Raw genomic sequence first — 17,799 nt, 5'->3', positions numbered from 1 at the left:
TTATCCGTGTGAATCTTCGCTGGACACGCTCCAGGTCTAGTATGTCCTTCCTGAGGTGTGGGGCCCAAAATTGGACGAAGCTTTTTTAAACATCCGTCACAAATATAAGAGGTGATTGTGTGTTGCACTCCCTGTGTGTGTGGGTTGGGGGGGGAGCTAATTCTCGAAGTGATGCTGTCCTTGGACGAAATGAGCCTGAGATGGTCTGTTATATGTGCAGCGAATTAGTGATGTCCGGCTAAAGATTGCGTATTAAGTGAAATGCTTTTGTTTGTTTCCAGCATAGCTGAGCAGGCTGTCGCTTGTTACTACTGTCTCGTCCAACCGGATCAGCCCCCAAGCCCAGAAAGTAACAGACCAGAGTCAAAATCTGTGGTTACTGATTACATTCTCTGCTTTCTGGGTAGTACAGAGAAGAGCCTTGAACTATATCCTTCAAAGGAACAGCTACTGATATTTCTGCACATCTGCTCCATAAGTAACTGAGCTTTGAGTTTCTGGAGGGTCCTCGGTTTTCTCTGTTACCTGAACTGAAACATTTCTGTATATTTCTGTACGTGGTATATGTGGAAGGAGAGAAGCAGTAAGACTGTGCATCTCTTCAACAATTGGGTGAACAGCCAACAATGACTGTTAAGTCTTTCACATAAATAAAGTTGCAGAGCTGGACGGCAGACAGATACAAACTGTTAAAAATGTACTGCCTCAATAATTCTCAGTCTGAACTGAGTTTGGTGCAGATGGCATCTTTCACTTATGGTTGGATCTTGATGTCGTTGGGCTGGCGAGGAAACTCCACTTGGGTCATGCTGTAAACCAACCATTCTGTAGATCAGGATTTATTTCTCTTGTTCAGTAACCTGCCTCTACTTGCTGCTGGTCTTGCATCTTACAAGAAAGCCTTCTGTGTTCATGCAGCCCCCTCAGAATTGACATCTTTGTGATTGAAGTGTTAAAGTTAAAAGTCCAAGTTTTAAACAACTTTCGTTTCCTTAACAAGATTATACTTTCAGAATAGAGTTGGATAAATATGCCCAGGGCTTGCAACTTCACTTGGATGCTGAGGTAAAAGTTTATTATTTATCTTTTACTTGTGTAGAAATTACAACAAGCTGTATGCCGCAACTTCATGCTGCTTCTCACCGCACTCCCTGATCTCAGCTGCTGCCTTCTCAGCAATCCAACAATTTTTAAACATTGACAAGTACTTTGAAAACCACAAACTCCAACAATGGATCCCACAACATCAACCTTCATTGCATAAACAAATTTTCTTTCTCCCTTAATTTATCCTAGCCCGGTAGTAGTCACTGTCTTGTCTCTGCATGAGGACCAATGCTGAGGAAAAGCAGTGAAGAGTTGTTCATCCTATTGTACCTGTGGCTTCTGTTCGAATTTGACAGTGTGTACGACAGCTAATCCTGATTATGCATTCTGAACAGCCTCTTCACGTCAGCTTTCCAGTTTCTTGTCCTTAGTTTCAAATTCATCCTTAAAAGCAGCAAATATAGCCCCTCAAATTCAAGAAGAGAGGGGGTCAACAAACAGGAAACTAGGTTGTTCGCTTGACATCTATCGTGAGGAAAGTGTTAGTTTTTCCTCTTGAAAAGAAATTTAGATAATTGGAAAGAGTTATTATTTTAGTCCAAGGGAAATCGTACTTAACAATTTATTCAAGTTATTTGGAGGAGTAACATAGGCTGTTACTATTCGGAAGCATGTAGATGTAATGATTTGGATTTGCAGAAGCCATTTGATAGGGTGTCACATTTTTATGGAAAATAAAAACTCATGGTGTAGGTGGTAACATATTAGCATAGGTAGGAGATTGGGTCAGGGTTAGAGTATGCATAAATGGGTCTCTGTCTGATTGCAAAATGTGACAAGGAGTCCTGAAGGGGTCTGTGCTGAAGCCTCAATATTTTACAATTGACATGAATGACTTAAATGAGGGGAGAGAAAGTATGGTGTAAAATTCGCAGGCAGCACCAAAATAAGTAGGAAAATATGTTATGCAGATGATGTAAGGAACTTGCAGATGGTTATAAATAGGTTGAGTGGATGGGTAGAAATCTGATGGAATATAATATGGAAAAAATGTGAAGTTGTTCACTTTGGCAGGATGAATTAAAAAAAACAGTCCCACTTAAATGGAGAATGATTTGTCCTTTTAAGTTCTGCAGTGGGATTTGTGTTCTGGTGCATGAGTCAAGAAGTTAGCCTGCAGGTACAGTATGTAATTAGGAAGGGTTGCCTTGCTTTATTTCAGGGAATAGAACATTGTAGTGGTGATAAAAACAAAGTGCTGGAGAAAGTCAGCAGGCCTGGCAGCATCTATGGAGGGTGAAACCGATTTAATCTTTCAAGTCCGATCACACTTCTGTTCTAAAGAATTCTCTCCCTAAAGCTGACTGTGTCTCCCTTGCTTACCTCTCCTTTAAGGCATGATGTAACATTTTTTTTAACCAAGTTTTATTTGGGTGTCCTAATCTCCTCTTAAATAGCTCCATGTTAGATTTTGTCTAGTTATGCTCATTCTAATAATTTTATTATGTTTAAAGGGCTATATAAATGCAGGTTGTGGTGCCTCCGCACATATCCTGGGGACCAGGAACTTTGTGTTACTTACTGCTTACTGGATGAAATTTTAACTTAGTGTCTGTGTGAACCACAGGTTGGAGCTGTTGAGCTGCACATCCAGCCATACCTGAGCAGCTGGTATGAAGACGCTGTGCTGTACATACGAAGGGTGTTGCAGCTGTTTCAGAACAGACTTGCTGTTCTTTTACGGGCCGTGAGTATTTCTGTAGCAAACAGACACTTGCTTATTATCTGCTCTTGTAATTGCAGTATTTTATTTATTCCTTCCCTCCTCTCTTTAAGAATTGTGCTGACTCACGTCACCATCAGCCCCCTCCCCAAGACCTTTCTGAAGTGACATTTGTGGGTCTTCAAAGTGAGTGTCAGCAGGATTCTTGGCTGTGGATGGCATCACAAATGATGATCCGTCTTTGCCAGGTGTATGCAGACATATCTGTGATGGGGAGGAGCGGACACTGGGTTCAGACAGGATGGCCAATCTTTCCCATTGGGTGCTGAAATCACTTGTACCTCTTACCAGTGCCCTAGCTGAGATTAGATAACTCTTCACAGGCCAGGGAATTGCCTGGAGCTTGTATGACTGTATAACCTTTACTTGGGCTGTACACTTAATCCAGCTGCTGTATGTGTGTACACCTTCTGCTGGATAGTGAGCAGCACAAGCTACTTGCAGTTTTTATTTTCTTTCTTTCTGATCCCTGACAGAGCAGTGTGGGCAACTGTGCATGTGCGCGTGTGTGTGTGTGTTTGCTTTTCTTCAAGGAGCAAGCCAGGAGTTGAAATGCATATTAAGGTTGTTTTGGGCTTGTAGATAAACATTTTTAAATTCTGAATTGTACTAATCTGTAATATCCACTGGGTTGTACTTGTTTTAGGCTTTGAGTCACACTCCAGTTGAAGTTAAAGACTCTGATAACAAAATAAAACAGGATGTTGAAAGGTAAGAAATGCTTTGATATCTGAATTGTACCTGCCAACTAGTTTTGCTGTTCCCACCAACTTCTGTCTTCCTTATCGAGATCAGCTGATTTTAATTTCCGGATCTGTAGGGCCTTTAGTGATTTTTAATCAGTCTTTTTAGACATGCCGATACCTCTGGAGCATGTGGGATTTGAACCAAGAACTTCTGGTCTAGAGGTCAGGACACTATCACTGCACCACAAGTCCCCAGCTGCTGGATTTTTATCCAGTATTCTCTGGCCACTTGCAACCTCAGTTGAAATTAACCCAGTGTAAACCAAGGGTCTGTTCTGACTTTTTCTACTCTGACTAGTTCCATATTGCACCAAAAACTTACATTTATCATCCTGAAAAGTCCTAAGGTGCCTAAGAGCCATAATCGGACAAACGTTGACCGTGAGATGGAAGAGGAGATATTAGGAGGGTCTTGGCCAAAGAGAGAGGTTTTTGATTGGCCTGTTGAAAAGAGGAGAGAGGTAGAATTGCTATGCAGGGAATTCCAAAGCTTGGAGCTGAATCAGTTGAAACTATGATTGCCAGTAATTGGGTAAAAACAAAGCATATTCTTAAACTATTAGATTAGTGATGTGCTGGGAGGCGGTTGTTTATCTGAACAAGTAATAAATAGGCAGAAAGCTAAGGTCGGGTAATGTGATTCCCAGGAGGTATTCACCTCCACACGGGAGGTCCCAGATGACTGGAGAATAGCTAATGTTGCCCCATGGTTAAAGAAGGGTAACAGGGACAGTACTGGAAATTACAGGCTTGTAAGTATCATGGTGGTAGGGAAATTATTGGAAAAGATTCTCAGGGACAAAATCTAAACACATTTAGCAGCAAATGGACTTATTAGTGATAGACAGCATGGTTTTGTGCGGAGAAGGTTATACCTAACTGACTTAATCAAGTTTTTTTGAAGAGGAGATGAAGATGATTGAGGGAAAAGTGGTTGATGTTGTCTACATGGACTTCAGTAAAGTCTTTGACAACATCCATCATGGCAGACTGGGACAAAAGGTGAAGTCACATGGTATCGGGGGTGAGCTAGGAAGATGGATACAGAACTGGCTTAGTCATTAGGAGACAGAGGGTAGCAGTGGAAAGAACAAAGAAACCTACAGCACAGGAACAGGCCCTTCGGCCCTCCAAGCCTGCGTCGATCTAGATCTTCTGTCTAACCTGTCATCTATTTTCTAACGGTCTGTGTCCATTTGCTCCCTGCCCATCCATGTACCTGTCCAAATATATCTTAAAAGACACTATCATGTCTGCGTCTACCACCTCTGCTGGCAACGCGTTCCAGGCGCCCACCACCCTCTGTGTAAAGAACTTTCCACACATATCTCCCTTAAACTTTCCTCCTCTCACTTTGAACTCATGACCCCTAGTAATTGAGTCTCCCACTCTGGGAAAAAGCTTTTTGCTATCCACCCTGTCTATACCCCTCATGATTTTGTTGACCTCAATCAGGTCCCCCCTCAATCTCCGTCTTTCTAATGAAAGTAATCCTAATCTACTCAACCTTTCTTCATAGCTAGCACCCTCCATACCAGGCAACATCCTGGTGAACCTCCTCTGCACCCTCTCTAAAGCATCCACATCCTTTTGGTAATGTGGCGACCAGAACTGTGCACAGTACTCCAAATGTGGCCGAACCAAAGTCCTATACAGCTGTAAGATGCTTTGGAATGGAGGGCTGGGACTAATGTTGTTCTACAAGGGTCAGTGCTGGGACCTGTACTGTTTGTGGCCTACACAAAACATTTGGAGGAAAGCATAACTTGTCTAATTAGTAAATTTGTGGACAATACAAAGATTGGTAGAATTGTGGAGGATTATCAGAGGATACAGCAGGAAATAGATCAGTTGGAAGCATGGGCAGAAAAATGGCAGATGGAGTTTAATCTGGGCAAATGTGAGATGATCCATTTTGGAAGGTCAGGTGGTAATTACACAGTGAACGGCAGAACCCTTTGGAGTATTGATGAGCAGAGGAATCTGGGAGTGCAGGTCTGCAGATACTGAAGAGAGCAGTGCAGGTAAATAAGATAGCAAAAAGGCCTATGGCGTGCTTGCCTCCATGGGAAGGGGCATTAAGTATAATGATAGGCAAGTTATTCTGCAGCTTTATAGAACTTTAGTTAGGCCACAATTGGAATACTGCGTACAGTTCTGGTCACTACACTACCAGAAGGATGTGGATGTTTTGGAGAGGATACAGAAAAGGTTTACCAGGATGTTGCCTGGTATGGGGGATTTTAGCCATGAAGAAAGGTTGGGTAGACTGGGTTTGTTTTCACTGGAAAGCAGGAGGCTGAGGGGCGACCTGACGGAAGCTTATAAGATTGTAAGTGGCATGGATGGAATGGAGGCTTTTTCCTATGTGAAGTGTCAGTTACTAGCGGACAGGTTCAGGGTGCAGGGGTTGGGTTGGGGGGTGGAAAGAGTTTAAAAGAGATGAGTGAGGCATGTATTTCACACAAAGGGTGGTGAGTGTGTGGAACGTGCTGCCGGAGGAGGAGGTGGGAGCAGACACAATAGCAACGTTCAAGAAACCCCTGGATAAATACACGAACAGGAAGGGAACAGAGGGATAGGGATCCTGCAGGTGAGGACAGTTTTAATATGGAAGGGCAAAATGTGTCAGCACAGGCCTGGAGGGCTGAAGGGCCTGTCCCTGAGCTGTTCTGTTGTTTCCTGTCTTAGCAGTGGAGGGCTCATGTGGTGCAGTAATAGTGCTGCTAACTCTGAGCCAGGAGGCCCAAGTTCAAGTTCCACCTGCCCCAAGGTGCAATAACATCAAAGGCTTCTGTATTACAGTGATAGTGATGCAACCTCTGATCCAGAAACTCGGGTTCAAGTCCCACCAGCTCCAGAAGTATGTCATAATATTTCTGAACAGTTCGACTTATAGAATGCCTGTTCGAGCTCATTGTTGACACTAATTGCAAATCTTGCTTTATGCCAGGTTTCTCAGTGCTGCCAGCCTTCAGGGTCTGATCCAAGAGAACATGCTAGCTTCGCTGTGTAAAGTGATGACTGAGGAACCACAGAACGTCATTATTATAAACTGCAGTGAACCTACTCCTGCCTTTCAAAATGCTGGTAGGAATTCAAAGTCCCCACAGACTATACAAAGAACATTTGTCCTTTGTGCACGTTTCTGAGTTTGTTGAAGTCTGTCGTATACTGTACCACTGGAGATATTTTTGTAATCAACCTGTTCAGAGATATTATTACACACCTCTGGAGTGCATAGGACTTGAATCTGGGCCTCTTTCACCAGAGGCAGGGACTGTACTGCTGCACCACAGGAAACCCTTTATTAGTCTCACTGGGCAATCAGGAAATGCCAGCTGGAGTGACAGCTTGTGTGCAGCAGAAGCTCAGGGATGAAACATCGAATGGCTTTACTTCCACTCCTACATCTTATGGTCTTAACATGAAGGTATGCACTGAAGCTGTGCAAAGATATGGATGAGAATGCTGGAACTGGAGTTGACTATGTGGGCATTCATCTGCTCCACTTTTCAGTGCTCTCATACCTGATCTCTTAGCACAGCTCCAGTTCCTCAACGTATCCTCTTATCTCTTGTTTTCCTTTGTGACCAAAAATCTATCAGCCCTGATGCTGCCAGTACTCTACACCGACTATCCACAGTTCTCTGAGGAGTTGGAATCCAAGGATACACAAACCTTTGGGCAAAATGGTTTACCAACTCAATCTTAAATGGTCAACCATTTATCATAAGACTGATTGCAAGTCCAACTAGGGGAAACAGCGTCTTGCCCCTCTATTCCCAAGTCCCCTCAGAATTTTGTTTTTAATTCTTGTTCACCATGACTTGGACTAGAGTTTATTAGTCAATCTAATAGTTGTGCTTGGTTTGCGCATTACTGGCAAAACTGGTATTTATTTCCCACCTGTAATTACTCGTGAGCAGGTAGTAATGCGTTGCTAGGTTGACTCTCTTTGGTCCACATGGTATAGGTCCTCCCACAGTTTAGGCAGCTTGGCTCTGTTGTATGTTACATGCTGATCATTGGACCAGTGGAAAAATAACAAGCGGCAGTCAGAAACCTCCCACTTAGTATGTGTTGAACAAATATTGAGTAATTGTAGATAACGAAGTGTGGAGCTGGATGAACACAGCAGGCCAAGCAGCATCTTAGGAGCAAAAAAGCTGACTTTTCAGGCATGGACCCTTCATCAGAAATTGGGGCGTGGGCGTCATGGGTGGTGGTGGTGGGGTAGGGGGGGAAGAGGGTTCTGAAAATAAATAGGGAGAGGGGGAGGCGGATCAAAGATGGATAGAAGAGAAGATAGGTGGAGAGGAGACAGACAGGTCAAAGGGGCGGGGATGGAGCCCGTAGAGGTGGGGAGGTAGGGAGGGGATAGGTCAGTCTGGGGAGGACAGACAGATCAAGGGGGCAGGATGAGGTTAGTAGGTAGGAAATGGAGGTGCGGCTTGAGGTGGGAGGAGGCGATAGGTGAGAGGAAGAACAGGTTAGGGAGGCTGGGACGAGCTGGGCTGGTTTTGGGATGCAGTGGGGGGGAGGGGGAGATTTTGAAGCTTGTGAAGTCCACACTGATAGCATTGGGGTACAGGGTTCCCAAGTGGAATATGAGTTGCTGTTCCTGCAACCTTCGGGTGGCATCATTGTGGCACTGCAGGAGGCCCATGATGGACATGTCATCTAAGGAATGGGAGGGGGAGTTGAAATGCCTTGCAGCTGGGAGGTGCAGTAGTTTATTGTGAACCAAGTGTAGGTGTTCTGCAAAGCACCTACAGTTCGCAATTCCGCTTGGGAACCCTGCAGCCCAGTGGTATCAATATGGATTTCACAAACTTCAAAATCCCCCTTCCCCCCACTGCATCCCAAAACCAGCCCAGCTCGTCCCCACCTCCCGAACCTGTTCTTCCTCTCACCCATCCCCTCCTCCCACCTCAAGCCCCACCCCTGTTTCCTACATACTAACCGAATTCTGCCCCCTTTACCTGTCCGTCCTCCCTGGACTGACCTATCCCCTCCCTACCTCTACTGGCTCCGTCCCCACCCCTTTTAACTTGTCTGTCTCCTCTCCACCTATCTTCTCCTCTATCTGTCTTCGGTCTGCCTCCCCCTCTCGCTATTTATTTCAGAACCCTTGCCCCTTCCCCCATATCTGATGAAGGGTCTAGGCCAGATTTTGTGCTCCTGAGATGCTGCTTGGCCTGCTGTGTTCATCCAGCTCCACACTTTATTATCTCAAATTCTCCAGCATCTGCAGTTTCTATTATCTCTGATACAATTGATTAATTGTCTTGGCTTTTATAATGTTCCTTCATTACTCAGCAAGTATGATTCTTGTTTGGGCTCATACAGCACTTTCTTTCCTTGCAGTGAGCAATAAGTTTTGTGAAGACTGGATTCCTTCGTTTTTAAATAGTTTGGAAAGTGGAAATCCTTTCCTCATAAGGCAAATCCTGGAGAATTTTAAATTAAAGGTAAGGATGCTGCCCCTCAAACCAGTAGTGAAGGACAGCTAGAAGAAATGGATTTAGACAGTAATTGAAGTTGATTTTGCCTTTCCCAAGCTGATATATCTTGGGGTACAACATGCGATTGGGGATTTAGGATTTACTCTTTTTTTTTCTAACAGCAGTTTTCAGTTTTTCTCTTCTCCTGTCAGTGATAGCTTATGTCAAAAATGCATTGAGTCACATAAAAAATCCCATTTCATTCTTAACAGATTGAATTGCTTCACCTCCCTCCACGTTATCCTTCTCTTTCTGCCGCCTTGTCCCACTTGTCCAATCTGGAGATATTTTTATTACCCTCACAACTCATTTTCCCACTTAGCTTTGTAGCAACAGCTTTGAATGAATGGAAGCATTGTACCTAGTTCCTCATAAAAATCATGAAAATGGATTGTCGTTGGCTGAGGCACTAGCACCTCACTAGTGATAACCTGCACAACTGTAAATGGCCTGTTATTTCCTGTTGTTTTCTGTCCCTTATTCAATTTTCCACCTATTCTAATACGCGACCATGACCACCACCCCCACCCTGACCCCTATAGCTTTGCTAATTGTACCAGACCCATGACCCTTAATTTGATTTGAAAGAAATAAAGTGCATTTATAAAATTTAAACACATTACAGCCAGTGGTTTCCCTTACTTGTCCTGCTAGATATATCTTTGAACCTATTCTTGACTCTGGAGTGCCTTGTGGCCACTTCTTCAATGATGAGCATTTTTCCAAATGACCAGTAGTTAACCTACCCCATGTGTGGTCATGTACTTTCTTATATTGCCTTCCATTCCTTTGAGATAATTCCATAATGAAGGGAATTCTGGAAGATTGTAGCCAGTACATCCATTGTTTCTGCTATCTGCCTTTTTTCTTTCAGAAGAACTCCCAAGATTAAGCCATTAAGGCTGGGTTTGAGCATCCAGTCCCATTGACTTTCCCAGTGTTTGTTTATTTGTGTTTTAATTACTTTTGGTTCCCAATTTGCTCCAGACCATTGGTGTTCCTGTATTCCTGTCGTTTACTGGATGATGTATGACATGTCTGGCAATGTTTTTTTTTGTTGGACATTAGTGGACCTGGGCTGGGTGTGAAACTTGAACCTGCAAACTACTTAATCCATATGCCTTTGTACCAGTGTGGATAATATTCTTTACCTATTGATCTGAGCATCCTCAATGCTATTTCTACTCTTTACACACTTATGCAAGTTAATATATTCTTTGAAAAGCCTGAATTGCTCGTTAACTCCGATCTAATCTACCCTTTTGCCCTGATGATGTTTCTCAGGCCATCCAGGATATGAACAGCCTAAAGCGGTACATTCGACAGGCTGAGACAAACAACTATGCCCTGTTCAAATGCTTTGTCTTTCTCAAGAACTGTGGCAATGGGGATGTCCTCCTACAGAACGTCAAGGTAGAACATGTTGAGATGCCTGAGGCCCAAAATGTTGTGAAGGTTCTAGAAGAATTCATGTATGAAGAAGGTGTCATTACTCCCACTAACTAAAAGAAATGCTGTGTCTGACCAATCATTAACTTTAGCGAAGACTTTATTCTTTACTTTGTCATGCTTGTTGCTGTGGATATCAAGAGTCTTAGGTACTGCACTCTCTATCAGCATCACACATGCATGACATCCCTGGGCTGGTGCACTTTGTTATTGTGAGTGCTGTTTAAGCAGCCTGTGAAATAATAGCTCACCATGGGCTAATTTTACTGCTTTAGTACTGAGCTCAGCATTCTGCCATTTGGACTTGTGTTGTGAGTAGTGAGATACATCTAATCCAGCTCCTTCATAGGGTAAGTCTTTGACAGTCCTCAAGACAGCAACTGGGATTGTGTCTCTGAGAAATACAGCTGGCCCTTCATTCTCACTACGGACTGAGAAGGGCAAGTTGGCAGTGGAATATTGTCAGTGATTCAACACTAGAGATCTGGAGTAAGCTGTGAGAGGACCTAGACTTACATTTGTACATTCTCCTCACCTGGATTAAGAATTTAAGCAGGAGTCCTGTAAGAAGCTATATGAAGTGACTCAGAAAACTGAGGAATGATGCTGCTTATGTTTTTTTTCTGGCCGAGGGGAGGGTGGTTGCGGTGATGGGAATAAATTTTACATCTACCTAAAACGTTCTTGATTGGGATGGTGGTTTCCGAATGTGGGAACAAAGGATGGAAATGAAAAGAAGATTGATTTCTTTTTATTAGAAAAAAGTTTCTGAGAAACTGGTAATTTAGAAATCTGGCACAATGAATTTCGGGGCTTGTAATAAGTCAGGCTTTAGCTTCCTCAGCCATTAATGCGAGTGTGATGGATTAGAATAACATTCCAAAGTAACCTATCATCCAACACTTAACCAAATCAGTGAGGCTCCCTGTAATCATTCAAAATGGGACAGAAAACAAGTCCCCAAGTTCATCTGGGTCTCTGCTATCACTCTGTCAGTGTATGACTAGAATATATTTACAATGGTTTTCTTTGTTTCAATCCTAAATAAAGTTTGAATCTGATGTGTCTTTGTTTTAGGTCTGTCTGCCTCTTAATTCATACCAAAGTGAATAGTTATCTCCTTTAATTTAACCTGGGCTTATGTGCATTTAGTCCATTGCATGGTTGAAAGGCTTGGGTGCTGCATGAGTCAAATAACAAAAGTCAGACTGACAGAGATCCCAGACTTGGCTAAGGCAGAAAGAATGGAGGAGGAGTGACGAGAGCATCTTCTTTCATCTTGAATACAGTGGAGTGCAATGATTGTCGCTATTGTAGACCAAACATTTCTCATCTCCCCGCTTTGATTAAAAATAAGCATGTTGTAGAAATAAAATCACAGTTTATTTCTAAAATGAATCAATATCAACATTTTCAGTGGGTTGCATTCCTGGTGTGTTGACATTTTAAAACTATACACAATATATACAGACTTAATGAAAACTTAAGGCGTCCAGATTTCTAATAAACCCTTCTGGAAATCCATCTGCATTAAGTTTGCCACATGCCTTTAAGATATGTCTCAGCTTCAGCTTTCTGGCTAAATTAAAATTTGTACAATTTTATTTTCAAATGCTTTAACATTGCAGTCATTTTTGTTTTGTGTGCCCTAAGCTGAGTTGGATGTGTGAATTCTTCCATAAATTAAGACTACTCGCTAAGCGGGTCAAATTATCTACAATCTGCAAGGGCATTCCCACCAATCCTGATCCATGAATAATCACTTTATTTCAGGAGTTTGAACAAGCTTGTACAAATTACAAAACATTATTTACACCAGATTTTTCTGAAGAAGGGTCCTGACCCCAAATGTCAACTTTCCTACTCTGAAATAGTGAGAACTGCTGATGCTGAAGTCAGGGATAACACAGTGTGAGCTGGAGGAAAACAGCTGGCCAGGCAGCATCAAAGGAGCAGGAAAGCTGATGTTTCGGGTTGGGACCCTTCTTCGGAAATGGGGGTGGGGAAGGGGGGCTCTGACATAAATAAAAGTGGCGGTCAGGCTGGGGAAGGTAGGTGAGATGGTGATAGGTGAGTGCAGGTAGGTAGTGGTGGGGATTGGTCAGTGAGGTGGCAGGAGTGTGTAGGTGGGAGAGAAGATGGACAGTTCAAAGAGGTGGGGATAAGAGGGAGGGTTGGTCATGGGATGAGGCGGGGTTGGGGAGATTTTGAAGCTGGTAAAGTCTTACTCCTGTGGTGCTGCCTGGCCTGTTGTGTTCCCATGTTATCTCTTACACCAGTTAAATGTGCTCACATGTCTGAGGTTACATTTAGAATGCATACCTTCATCAAAGGTCCAAATGTCACGATAAATCCAGTTTTAAATAAAATGTTTGTGAAGAAAAATCAGAGTTAATGTTTTGAACCTGGTGATTCTTTCTTGGGACTCGGGGGTTCTGAGGAAGGGTGACTGGACCCGAAAAATTAACTCTGATTTTCCTTCACAAATGCTGCCAGACCTGCTGAGCTTTTCCACCAACTTCTGTTTTCGTCCCTGATTTACGTCTTCTCCAGTTCTTTCAGTTTTTAAAAGCATGTTTGTGGTAGTTCCAGTGGAGGTCCCAACTCTGAAACACACTCTTCAAATATGGACCTTCTTCACTGTGCTAACATTCTCATAATCTCCATAGTTGCTGTACAGCCCTTCTGGGATAGGGCTCAGAGTCCCAGTACAGTGCTGCCTTTGTGTGTTTACACCCACCCAGGTTGACAGCCCAGAGACTGAATGGTGCAGGGTTACTTCGCTGCTGGGAGCATTGGCAATGTTGCATTTACTATCGGGGTGCCCAGAGGATTGTGATCTAGAATAAACCTCTTCGGCTTTTTTCTTAATCCTTTGAATGAGGTGGCCAAGGCTGTTTTCAAGAATCTCCGAATGTGACTGAGTTGTGCACACACTGGATAGAGTAGAGATTGGCAATTCAGTCGTCCCAATGTCATTCTGTCACATTTCAATGACTTGTTACAACTTCCATGGCCACAGTGAGCTTCTGCTGGAGGTCCGGGGATGACGCACCAACAGTTTACAGAAAGCAGCTGACCTCCCCTATTTAATATCAGGGAAAACTTAACGTCTGTTTTTAAATAGAAATTTGTATTATCGCTATTTGAATCAGCAAATTCATCACTCCACTGTGATGTGAAATTGACCCATTTGCAGCACGAGAAGTTACATGAATCCTCTGGGCATGATTGAAGCAGTCTCATCTTGTTACAGTGTTGATTTGTCTGCAGAGTCCCAGCCACTCCTTTCTACGCACCCTCTTGTGTTTTTGTCCAATTGGTTTAGGCCATTAATGTTGTGATTCCAGTAGATCTTTTCTTTTGGAGTCCTGCACCCACCTCTGTCTTGAAGCTTGTTGCAAAGTGTTTTAGGCTGGTGGGAGTAGCCTGATCTCCAAAAGACTGTAGGCAAAGATGTTCCAGAGGACGGCGAAGACAACAAAAAGAAGGTAAATCAGGAGAAAGATCCACCAGATGGATTGCTCGTGGAGTCTTTGCTCATAGTTTCTGAGGACCACCACCCCCAGTGTGATTCCCACCAGTACTCCGCCAAGATGAGTCACAAAGCTGGGGTGAGTGTATGCGGGATGGTTGGCTGGATGGAACCGCAGCCAGACTGCTCGGCCAAACTCCAAACTCACTGAAAAGAAAAGGATGGGCTTGGTTTCAGAAAGTGGCATTCACAGCCCTGGGCTATCACAGAGTTCTCCACAGCCAATGAAGGACATTTCTAAAGGGTAATTGCTGGTAATAACCCAAGGCAGCTGAGCTGTGCACAGCCAGATCCCATAAACATCCAGGTGGCAATGACCAGGTGCCTGTTTGTGTGACATTGAGAGGTAAATTTTGGTCCCAGGATAGTGAGGATAATTTCCTGCTCATTTCCAAATAGGGTCTTTATATCCATTAGTAGAAGTAGAGAGGCTGTCATTTCAGTATCTCAGAAAAGAATGGGTCTGCAGCATCACTAGTCTCTCTCGCTGTCTCTCTCTCTCTCGCTCTCGCTCTCTCTGTGACTCTTCTCATCAACCCCTCCCCACCCATCCACCTCGATATTGCACAGCGTGTGTTCAGGTTCAGGTGCCATTTCTATTATTGTTCATACCTGTATGAACGGTGCGAGATGTGGTGAAGTAAATGGTCACAGTATTGAGTGGATAGTATTCATGCAGAAGAACCTCAACAACCTGTTCCCTGATCAGCTTAGTGAGCCTGAAATCTAATGGCAACTTTCAGCAAGGCCCAGAATTTCATGATAATAAAATGTGAGGCTGGATGAACACAGCAGGCTCAGGAGCACAAAAGCCTAGACCCTTCATCAGAGAGGGGGATGGGGTGAGGGTACTGGAATAAATAGGGAGAGGGGGAGGCGGACCGAAGATGGAGAGAAAAGAAGATAGGTGGGGAGGTAGGGAGGGGATAGGTCAGTCCAGGGAAGACGGACAGGTCAAGGAGGTGGGATGAGGTGGTAGGTAGGAAATGGAGGTGCGGCTTGGGGTGGGAGGAAGGGATGGGTGAGAGGAAGAACAGGTTAGGGAGGCAGAGACAGGCTGGGCTGGTTTTGGGATGCAGTGTGGGGAGGGGACGAACTGGGCTGGTTTTGGGATGCGGTGGGGGAAAGGGGAGATTTTGAAGCTGGTGAAGTCCACATTGATACCATTGGGCTGCAGGGTTCCCAAGCGGAATATGAGTTGCTGTTCCTGCAACCTTTGGGTGGCCTCATTGTGGCACTGCAGGAGGCCCATGATGGACATGTCATCTAAAGAATGGGAGGGGGAGTGGAAATGGTTTGCGACTGGGAGGTGCAGTTGTTTATTGCGAACCGAGCGGAGGTGTTCTGCAAAGCGGTCCCCAAGCCTCCGCTTGGTTTTCCCAATGTAGAGGAAGCCACACCGGGTACAGTGGATGCAGTATACCACATTGGCAGATGCGCAAGTGAACCTCTGCTTGATATGGAAAGTCATCTTGGGGCCTGGGATAGGGGTGAGGGAGGAGGTGTGCGGGCAAGTGTAGCATTTCCTGTGGTTGCAGGGGAAGGTGCTGGGTGTGGTGGGGTTGGAGGGCAGTGTGGAGTGAACAAGGGTGTCATGGAGAGAGTGGTCTCTCCGGAAGGCAGACAAGGGTGGGGATGGAAAAATGTCTTGGGTGGTGGGGTTGGATTGTAGATGGCGGAAGTGTCGGAGGATGATGCATTGTATCCGGAGGTTGGTGGGGTGGTGTGTGAGAACGAGGGGGATCCTCTTTGGGCGGTTGTACCGGGGCGGGGTGTGAGGGATGTGTTGCAGGAAATGCGGGAGACGCGGTCAAGGGCGTTCTCGACCACTGTGGGGGGAAAGTTGCAGTCCTTGAAGAACTTAGACATCTGGGATGTGTGGGAGTGGAATGCCTCATCGTGGGAGCAGATGTGGCGGAGGCGGAGGAATTTAATGGTCTGACTGCCTTCTCAAACCTGTATCTTTTTAATGTAATATTTCCATTGTACCAGCTGCTTAACCCTGAGGGGCTGGGCCATGGGTTACACCAACTCTGCAAGCTGCCCTGTGAGTGGGTGCTGTTATCTGTCTGGTACACGCAGGTCCCTGAGAGTGGATGCTGTTATCTGTCTGGTACACACAGGTCCCTGAGAGTGGATGCTGTTATCTGTCTGGTACACACAGGTCCCTGAGAGTGAGTGCTGTTATCTGTCTGGTACACACAGGTCCCTGAGAGTGGGTGCTGTTAACTGTGGTACACACAGGTCCCTGAACAGCAACAGCCAACACATTCTTCCCAGTACTTACTGCAAATCATCGCTATTCCCATCCGGATCAGTTTGAACTGACACCTCATTCCTGACCAACTCTGGAACAGAAACAAAGTCACTTTATGAAGTGTTAGGTACATTCATGCTTTCGTAATTATGGGCTCCAACATTTCAGAGTGCAAGTTTCTGCCTTGTTACTGTATACTGATTAAAGTGATGGCTGTCAGTACAGGGAGGGGGACATACTTTGGTTCAGCTTAGTTGTCAGTGTGAAAGATTGCAAGGTTATTTAGTTCAGCAACACTTATAACTGAAGGCACTTGATTGAAATGTTACCAAATCATGGAAGTAGCTGACACGAGTCAGTATTGATGAGCAGTACCTCCAGTCAGGAAGAAAGATCATGTTTTCAATCTCATTAGTCTTGTAGCAATCCTACAGTGAAAGTAAACTATTAGCTATGATGTAAAGAGAGAATTTTGGCTTTCTGGACAATTTGTAGCCAAGTAAGCTCTTCTGTGGGGTGTATTATTACACAGGAAAGTATGGCTCTGTGGCTATTTACATTGAGAATCAGAGGTTTTATCAGAGGAAGAGTGAGGGCAACACAGCAAGTGAGAGTGGTGTACAAAAACCAGAAATTGCTGGAGAAACTGAGCAGGTGTGGCAGTATCTGCGGACTAAAAGCAATGTTCACAGAAGAAGGGTCACTCGACCTGAATTGTTAACTCTCCACAGATGCTACCAGGCCTACTGAGTTTCTCCAGCAATTTCTGGTTTTGTTTTGGGTTTCCAGCATCCACCGCTCACTAGTCCATTTAAGAATTTGAACTCACTTTAATCACTTTTACCTTTATTCCCTGAAATGTCTGCTTGTCAAAATCCAACTGACTTATTAAAGGGAGAATTTTGCTACCTTTACTCAGTCTGGCCTCCAGTCTTACACCAAACACTGGCTGATGTCTAATTTGCTGTGAGGTGCCTGAGTAGACCACTCAGTTATATAAAACTAGTTCAAAATTCAAAATGACAGCACCCCATCATCATCTTGGGGTAACTGGGAAGGGGGTAATTACAGCTAACCTTACCAGTAATGCCCACATCCTAAGAATAAATTTTAAAATTTGAATATTATCATAAATTGTTACCAACCGAATCTTGAAACTGAATGATATACTCAATAACTGAGCATTTTACTGTCGAGGGGATTCCCAACAGCAAATCTGTTGTTTGAGCCAATTTCAAATTGTGTTTCTTCAGGAATCTCAGTTTTGTGTCTTCTTAGTTGCCAAGCGTTGTTATATCGTGCTCCTATGAGCATCGTGGGGCATTTTATTACACTTAAAAACTGGAAAAAAATGCAAGTGATTTTTGTTACCATGACTACATTAGCTAGATGCGCAGAGACAAGAGCATAAAGTCCTCCTGAAGATCCTGCTACTGGTGCGGTCATGTCAGCTACTGATGCTGCCAGTGAACCTG

General features: G+C 44.2%; 2 protein-coding genes across 9 annotated transcripts in view; one reads left to right on the top strand and one right to left on the bottom strand.

The window, feature by feature from the left end:
• c22h17orf75 (chromosome 22 C17orf75 homolog) overlaps nt 1-11,593 on the top strand; it is a 28,679-nt gene extending 17,086 nt beyond the window's left edge. For all 3 annotated transcript variants that reach the window (XM_048555370.2, XM_048555371.2, XM_048555372.2), the window contains 7 exons: nt 282-428; nt 1,008-1,065; nt 2,675-2,794; nt 3,477-3,541; nt 6,530-6,666; nt 8,947-9,050; nt 10,368-11,593. In XM_048555370.2, the coding sequence (XP_048411327.1) occupies nt 282-428; nt 1,008-1,065; nt 2,675-2,794; nt 3,477-3,541; nt 6,530-6,666; nt 8,947-9,050; nt 10,368-10,589 (853 nt within the window). In that variant the 3' untranslated portion in view covers nt 10,590-11,593. The remainder of the gene's footprint in view (nt 1-281; nt 429-1,007; nt 1,066-2,674; nt 2,795-3,476; nt 3,542-6,529; nt 6,667-8,946; nt 9,051-10,367) is intronic.
• A 325-nt stretch (nt 11,594-11,918) lies between these two features.
• rhbdl3 (rhomboid, veinlet-like 3 (Drosophila)) overlaps nt 11,919-17,799 on the bottom strand; it is a 70,808-nt gene continuing 64,927 nt past the window's right edge. For all 6 annotated transcript variants that reach the window (XM_059653578.1, XM_059653581.1, XM_059653580.1 and 3 more), the window contains 3 exons: nt 17,696-17,796; nt 16,355-16,415; nt 11,919-14,214 (listed from right to left, as the gene is read on the bottom strand). In XM_059653578.1, the coding sequence (XP_059509561.1) occupies nt 13,943-14,214; nt 16,355-16,415; nt 17,696-17,796 (434 nt within the window). In that variant the 3' untranslated portion in view covers nt 11,919-13,942. The remainder of the gene's footprint in view (nt 14,215-16,354; nt 16,416-17,695; nt 17,797-17,799) is intronic.

Source organism: Stegostoma tigrinum, chromosome 22 (assembly GCF_030684315.1).
Source record: "Stegostoma tigrinum isolate sSteTig4 chromosome 22, sSteTig4.hap1, whole genome shotgun sequence".
Lineage (NCBI taxonomy): Eukaryota > Metazoa > Chordata > Chondrichthyes > Orectolobiformes > Stegostomatidae > Stegostoma > Stegostoma tigrinum.
The sequence above is the reverse complement of the archived record's forward strand: the minus strand, read 5'-3'. Positions and strand labels throughout refer to the sequence as shown.